The sequence below is a fragment of the Micropterus dolomieu genome, linkage group LG12 (genome assembly GCF_021292245.1).
Source record: "Micropterus dolomieu isolate WLL.071019.BEF.003 ecotype Adirondacks linkage group LG12, ASM2129224v1, whole genome shotgun sequence".
NCBI classification, from domain to species: domain Eukaryota; kingdom Metazoa; phylum Chordata; class Actinopteri; order Centrarchiformes; family Centrarchidae; genus Micropterus; species Micropterus dolomieu.
This window is the reverse complement of record NC_060161.1, coordinates 30386057-30394298: the sequence shown is the minus strand read 5'-3', so window position 1 is coordinate 30394298 and position 8242 is coordinate 30386057. Positions and strand designations below refer to the sequence as shown.

The 8242-nt window shown below is 41.2% G+C and overlaps 1 protein-coding gene across 1 annotated transcript in view; it reads right to left on the bottom strand.

Annotated features, from left to right (window-relative positions):
• Positions 1 to 2761: 2761 nt before the first annotated feature.
• Positions 2762 to 8242, bottom strand: part of ppm1ka (protein phosphatase, Mg2+/Mn2+ dependent 1Ka) — an 11282-nt gene continuing 5801 nt past the window's right edge. Inside the window, exons 8-9 of the mRNA XM_046064698.1 lie at positions 5039 to 5173; positions 2762 to 4902 (exon numbers count right to left, since the gene is read on the bottom strand). Coding sequence (XP_045920654.1) covers positions 4771 to 4902; positions 5039 to 5173 — 267 coding nt within the window. The 3' untranslated portion in view covers positions 2762 to 4770. The remainder of the gene's footprint in view (positions 4903 to 5038; positions 5174 to 8242) is intronic.

The window sequence follows — 8242 nt, the reverse complement described above, 5'->3', positions numbered from 1 at the left end:
CACACTTAGGCGTAAAAGGGGGTATCCCTTTGATGGGGTAATGAAACACAGCAAGGTTAGTTGCCACGGTTACATGTGTGGGGTGGGGGCAGTCTGACCTCGGGTGTGGTCCCTGAAATTTTAAAACATGCAGTAGTTCAACCTCTGATTAAAAAACCTGCACTAGATCCATCAGTTCTTGCTAATTTCAGGCCTATTTCCAAATTGCCTTTCAAAAATCTTAGAGAAGATTGTGCACAGTCAATTATTGGCCTTTTTGGAAGAACATAAAATACTTTTTGGTTTTCCAGTCCAGCTTTAAAACCTTGCACAGCACCGAAACGAATGATATCTTTTTAGTGACTGACTCTGGCGACTGTGTTATCCTTGTGCTTTTAGATTTAACTGCTGCATTTGACACAGTGGATCATGAAATATTGATTTCACGTTTAAGGCAGTGGGTGGGCGTCAGTGGCATAGCACTGGAGTGGTTTAGGTCATACTTAGCGGCTCTAACTTTTTGTGTTAGCGTAGGTGAATTTGTATCCTCCTCTGCACCTCTCTTGTGTGGGGTCCCACAGGGCTCAGTCCTCAGCCCTCTATTTTTCTCTTTGTATTTGCTTCCACTTGGTTCCATACTTAGAAAGTACGGCATTTCATTCCACAGTTATGCAGATGACAGATTTATGTACCTCTTAAAAAGCAAAATGATAACTCTGTTGGACAACTACTCAATTGTCTCGACGACATCAAGGCCTGGATGGCTCTGAACTTTTAAAATTTTAATGATAAAAAAACAGAAGTGATGGTTTTTGGAGGCACCACTGGGACCCCGCCTGTAGATCTGGGCTCCTTGGCACCCCATATTAAACCTAGCATTACAAACCTAGGAGTTAAAGTGGACCCTGAGCTTAAATTTTAAAGTCAAATCAAAGATGTTGTCAAATCAAGCTTCTTTCATTTGAGGCAGCTGGCCAAAATAAAGCCAATTCTGTCAAGACAACATTTTGAAACTGCAATCCACGCCTTTATAACTACACGGCTGGACTACTGTAATTCACTATATGTGGGGGTTAGTGGGTCCTCCATCACCCGTCTCCAGATGATACAAAATGCAGCAGCACGTCTTTTAACGGGCACACGTAAACATGAGCACATTTCCCCTATTTTAGCCTCATTACACTGGCTGCCTATTCACTTTAGGATCCATTTTAAAATTCTGTTATTTGCTTTTAAATCAATAAATGGTCTTGCCCCGCCATACCTCTCTGAGCTTCTACACTCTTATAAACCCGTCCGCGCTCTCAGGTCAGATGATCAGCTGCTCCTGACTGTGCCTAAAACTAAGCGTAAGCTCAGAGGGGACCGTGCCTTTGCTGTGTCTGCCCCTAAACTATGGAAAGATCTGCCTTTGCATGTAAAGCAGGCCTCTTCTTTATCTGTTTTTAAAACCCTTCTTAAAACCCAGCTTTTCTCTTTGGCTTTTGACACCTAGTAAGATGTCGACTTCATTTACTTGATTTTATTCGTTACTTTGAATGTTTTTTATTGTATGGTTATTAATTTTACATATGTTTATGTTTATTTTTCTGTACAGCACTTTGGTCAACTTTGGTTGTTGTAGTGCTTAACAAATAAAGTTGGTATGGTATACACAGGGTAATCTGTGTTTCTATCTCTCCGTATACAAAGATGTGTTTGTTCAACCTTGTTTTTGTTGTTTGTTGTGCCAACACACACACACACACACACACACACACAGTTACTGACATCAAACAGTTTCTGAAGGTCAGCACACACACAGTCAGTCACACGGTTTTCTGGGTCAAGTTCTAGTGTGTCAGTATGCTGATGAGTATTTTGCTTCACTAAGGTGTGTGTTAATATACGTGTGTTGTTGCATCAGCGTCACCTTAAGGTCACGTGAAGCAATGCGAGGAATCTCAATGGTTTCTATATTTACTGACTGTCACCTGAACGCCTCGCCACACACTGGGAGGGCGGGATATTCCTGCCACGTTATTGGACATCTGAGAGGGAAATCAGCTGTCAATCAAACGGGAGTAACTTTCCACAACACTGCTGTGTAGTGAACGGTGTGTGCTACATGTTCAAGGGAAACTGCTCATGTGCAGTTAAAAGTACATTGTAACAGGATGCACAAAGAAAGCTAAATGTTAAGTGTCGTATAAAAGACGACCATCATATATTTGAAGCTAATATGTGTTTATTCAGTCTGTTCCTGTAGTAATTTGAACAGCAGAAAGACAAAGAAAACTTAGCTTAGGGTCTGTTTAAAAAAGAAAGAGGTGGACCTAAGTTTTATTTTTTTAAAGCTATCACAAACGCTATCAAAGGAATAGTTTGACATTTTAGGAAATTAGCTTGCTGAATACCAGTCTCTGCAGTAAATATGAAGCTATGTACCCAGGAGATGTTAGCTTATTTTAGCATAATGACTTGAAACATGTTTAAACAGCTATCTAGCCTGGCTCTGTCAGATTAAACACTCAAGATATATAACGTGTTCACCAGTGAACTCTAGAGGCGCTGCCAACTGGACAATTCTTCTCATCTTATTCTTAGCAGAACAACACAGGCATGCTTTTCTAACTTTCTAACTGCTTTGATATATTTATATACTGTATTTACATGAAGTCTCTGGCTGCACATGCAATTTTTGGGGGTCACCAGGGGGTCCTTTGAGACGAAACACAAAATCTGCAAAAAGCTGAGACAGGTCTGCATGTGAACGTCTGTAGAAAACAGAGAAACAGTGAAGTGAAGTTTGAGTTTAACTTTATTCATCCCAGATCCCTCTCATGGATGGTCCGTCTCCTCAGGGAGGTCAGGGATCAAAGGTCAGAGCCCAAGATCAGAAGTCTGGAAGCTGGTAGACGACTCTGCATCTCGTTCAAAAACACTGGACAACACAGTTGATAACGGACACACTGGACGGTCCAATTACATGGTTTGTGATAAAACAGTTTTACCTTAAGTACAGAAAATATAAAAGTTGTTTGTTGTCACTCCTCCAATATGGCGACTTGTCCCTAAGAAATAAAAATTGACTGACCGAGTAAAACAGTCAAAACTGAATCTTTTGTAGTAGAAACTACAATAGAAACTCATATTTTTGGGATGTTGTTACCTGACTGGCCTGCGGACAGCTTATAGGAGCTGTTGTGACCCCTTAAATAATAACTACGGTTAACCCTTCATCACAGGTTTATAAGTGTGGACGTGAATTATGATCAGTCCAATAAAGGGTCATTTTTCCATTTTTTCATTGTGTTTCAGTTTGGAGACTTTCAGAAGCCCAAGGAGGTAAACATTTTCACATTTTAACTATGTAAAAATTAGAGGAAAATCAATGATACAACATAATTTTGGGCAATATAAGTATATGTCCCTCAATTCCATGATAATAATCTATGCCATGATAATTAATCTTACACTTTTACAGGGTAGTTTGGCTTTTATGCTGTTACACTAAGAAATAAAAGACCAGAATCATTACTGAACAGAATAATAGACAATAAACAAGGTTCAGTTATAAGCAGGTTTGTCTTTAGCTTTTATTACTTTACGTAGTATTTGTTATCTGTGGTGTTTCCCATAGTTACTTCAGTCATTCGTCCTTGAAAAATTGGTGAATACCAGAGAAAAACTCCTTGATATAAACTGCCTGATTTGTATCTTTGTGTTACTTTCACATGTGTTACCATTTAGCAAACCTGACAGCTTTAAAAGTAACATTGTGCAAGTGTCACCTTGGATAAAATAATTAGTTTTTAAGGGGAACCTATTATGCTATTTCATATTTTCTGGCATTTCTATAATGTTACAATGTCAGATGTTCATGTTAAACATGACCAAAGCTTCAAATAATGAGGTAAACGTATTTAAAAGAAATTCCTGTGAGCCAAAACCTCAGATATCCCCCTGTTCTGAACGCTCTGTTATGAACAGTTTTTTCTACCAATGTATGATGTCGTTCTGGATTTCCATATATGGTCATTTGCTCCAGGCAGAGAATGCTGGCCACGCCCACAAAGGAACATGCAGCCCCATTCCTGCAGCAGTGGGGTTTGGAGAAGGGCGTCAAAGAGACAGGAGCATCTATAGCTTGTTTCAGACGGAGGCTGAAACGAGGGCCTGCATGAAGGGCCAGCATAAGATAAAAAAATAAATTTTTTGAACTTTGAATCATAGAGGAGTCACAGAACTACAATATAGGCCTGGAAATGCTGTATAATAGGTCTCCTTTAACAAAAACGCGTGTTTTAAACTCTCCAAGCCTTTTCTTTGGTGCCTCTGGAAAAACTCAATATCAAATAGAAACTTAACTGCATTTTATTTCTTCCCGACAAGTCGACATTTTGGAAGTTTGACGTTAAAACTTCACTCGACAGCAGCAAACCTTCAACATCTGCTGCCTAAAAATACAGGAGGGATCTTAAACGTTTTGTCTAAATGCACAAAGCACGCAGGTCAGGTTAACAAACGCGACACAGATATAAACACTGCAGCAAACCTCTCTGTATGTACAATATATTAATATACACTCTATATACCTTGTTGACTAGTCAGCTGGGAGCGGACACGCGGAACCTAAAGCCAGCACTACCGTGGGTCACAGCCTGAGGGACAGGTGGCGTCTTCACGTGAATTCAAGATGATTAAAAGATAATTTTGAGTTGGAAAAAGATTGAAAATGTTGGTGTCCTTCAAGTCAAAGTCATTTTCTTGATCGCTCTAGAGCTCAGTGATGTTTTTGTACGTGTGTGTCTACGCCCATCTCCCACTTGAAGTAAAGTTTCTGCTCATGCTGTAGACGGCGGTGGAGCTCTGATGTTTCCCCCAGGCTCCGAAAGGGACGATGATGATAGTGGCATTGTCCTCCGAGCCGTACTGCAACGCCTTAAACACACACACACATATTATTTGTCGTTAACTTAGCCCCAACTTTAACCTACGTTTCCCAGAATTCCTTTCAACAAGCACCTTGTATCTGGAGTGAACAGATTAGAGTGGTAGGAGAGATTTGATTGAGTACCTGCTGAGCGATGACATCAGCAGCCTCCGTGGGGTCTTGGCACTGGTTGATGACATCACAGATCTCCTGGTCACTCAGCAGGAAGTTGATGCCGTCGGTGGTCAGAGCCAGGAAGCTGTCGTTGGCGTGCTGGATCTGCAGAGACAGACAGAGAACATGTCAGGATCTCGGTCAGCAGGGAAAACAACATTATCACCATCAGTTTCTTAAAAAATACTGTTTACAAAATCTCTCATTTGTAAGCGAAAATACAAAATGACCGTAATAAAAGTGCTTAACGTGAAGCAGTTAAAACAGGTAAAACAATAAAAAACATCAAAAGTCATTTCAAATTATACTTCAAATAAAATCATGTAAAATCAGGGCATGCTCTAAAAGTATGTTTTAACAAGGGATTTAAAAGAGTTCACTGATTCAGCCGACCTAATTTCCTCGGGTAGATTGTTCCAGAGCCTCGGTGGCCTAACTGCAAAAGCTCTGTCCGCTCTCAATTTCAGCTGGGTCTCTGGACCATAAATACAAAACATATCATAGTAAATTAATCCTTTTCAAGTATGATATTTAACCCATCAATGGGTACAAATTGTGTTTCATTTCAACACCATTAACAGGATAAGGCAGACATATTCCTGTCTGCCTTAGCTGTACTGGATATAAATACTAACATATGACATGCTAACAGGCCAAACATAACTTAGGCTTAGGCTTAACATGTTAAGTAAAACACCAACAATGTCATGTCACATCAAGCGCTGAGCTCATCCTATGGTGCATTGTTCGAAAACCTTCAGCAATTCAGTAAGTCAATTATAGAGTTTCCATTCTTTTTGTTTCAAAGTCCCTTGATATCTTTCAGAAGAGAGATCTACAGCACAAGTACTTATTATTTTAAAGGTGGGGTATGCAGTGCTAGCCGATGTATGCAAGCAGTCCATTTTTGCGCTCAGCTCTGGCTTTGTAAATGGGAAACAGACAAAGTGGCCTGCAGCTCACCACACAACACTATTCAAACCAGGATTTGTGTGTCAGGTGACGTTAAATGACTCGCCCACGGACATTCAGCTTATGCTTATTTTATAGTTCACCAAGACATGTTGTTGTTTTTATGTTAGCTATAGCAGCAGGAGAGTTGTGAGTATCACAGTCTGGAGCTGGTGCGCTGCTCTGGGACCATCCCGTCCTCTCGGCATTGTAGGTTCACAGCAACAACTGTAGCAACAGTTTGCCAACCCAAAACTTAGCTAACATCAGTTACATTACTTTGTTGTTGTCATGGTATTTGTCTGTACATCATTTGCAAAGGGTTTTATAGCCACAAGACTTTTAAAATGCAAAATCTGTCCACAACAATTCAAAACTAAAGGTCAAAGGTCAGATAAAGCTGGGACTCACAGTGAGCCGTTGTGTATCGGGTTCAGCAATGACACCGCTGGTTTTCAGGTGGAAGTCTCCGATGCTGCGAGTCATGGCAAGCCGGCCATTAACGTTGGCCTGACCGACGCTGTTCCACGTCACAAAGCCACCGAACCTCTGGATCCTGAACCCAAATACAAAAGAATGGTAGGAGGTTCAGCTCTTCTAGTACCTATATTTTGACATTTAGATAAACCTTTAAGATAAACAAGTGACATTTAAGGACAGTTAAGGCCTCTGACTTTATGCGTCTGTCGGTCAAAGACACTGGCTGTGTCTTTCACTACTTCCTACCCCCTATGTAGGGAGTTGTATGTAGAGCACTATATAGTGAGCTCACTCGCATTATTCAAACAACACTTTCGGACACTACCCTGATTGTTATTTCAGAGCCGGTTATTACGTCACTGCCATCGGACAAACGGTTTCTATCAGCACAGTCCATGATGGTATATATGGCTTGGTTGGTGACGATAACGATATGGCGAGCTCACTACATAGTCACTATATAGTGAATAGTGGGTGATTTCGGACACAGCCTCAGAAACTCAACACTGATGCGCTGATATGTGTTTGGGTGATTGCCAGAGTTAAACATAGTTCTGCTGCTGTTACATAACACCAGCTGCTTTGAGCCGAAGGGAAACCCAAACCTGTCAACCTGCAGCTCAGCTCTCATTCCACCGACCGGATGACCCAGACCCCGTGCACGGAGGAGAGTCCTCCAGCAAGGCATGGGCCAGTCCAACATACTGTAGAGTCTATTAATACACAACAACCTCTTTGGCTGCTGGGAAACCTGAACCCTGCTGCTGCACTGTCTTCCTTCTGCACTATTCATGCTGGATAAGAACTACTTTTGGACCTTTACCTGTGATTTTCTACCAAATGCCGAGCATTTTCTCTGCTTACAATTGAAATAAAATGAGCCTCCATGCTGAGAAGTCCTCCAAACGTCTCATTCATGATTTCCACTACTGCCATTACATCATCAGGGTCACTGTGTACCTGTGTCTCTCATCCTTGCGGTCAGGCGTGTGGTCTTTGGTGAGCTTGTTAGCTCTTCCCTTCCTGCACAGCATTGCCCGGCTGTCGCCAACACTACCCACCACCAGCTCCACACCATCACGTAGCATAGCAACCGTCGCAGTGGTGCCGGCTGTCAGGAAAGAGGCTGCGGAGGGAGAAAGGGATGGACACTTAAAGAAAGTGTAGTAGTCCTTTTTACTTAGTTCTTTGTATGTACTTACTACTATTTTTTGGTACAGTGGTATGATCAATCATCGCAGTGTGTCACATAGTAACTCTTTGTTAAAACCCCTTGGCGTCACCTTTTAATGCCCTGGGTACCCTTCACCCTTGTTTTTGTACGTACAGTGGGTACGGAAAGTATTCAGACCCCTTTAAATTTTTCACTCTTTGTTTCATTGCAGCCATTTTCCAAAAATCAAAAAAGTTCATTTTATTTCTCAGTAATGTACACTCAGCACCCCATCTTGACAGAAAAAAACAGAAATGTAGAAATTTTTGCAAATTTATTAAAAAAGAAAAACTGAAATATCACATGGTCATAAGTATTCAGACCCTTTGCCGTGACACTCATATTTAACTCAGGTGCTGTCTATTTCTTCTGATCATCCTTGAGATGGTTCTACACCTTCATTTGGGTCCAGCTGTGTTTGATTATACTGATTGGACTTGATTAGGAAAGCCACACACCTGTCTATATAAGACCTTACAGCTCACAGTGCATGTCAGAGCAAATGAGAATCATGAGGTCAAAGGAACTGC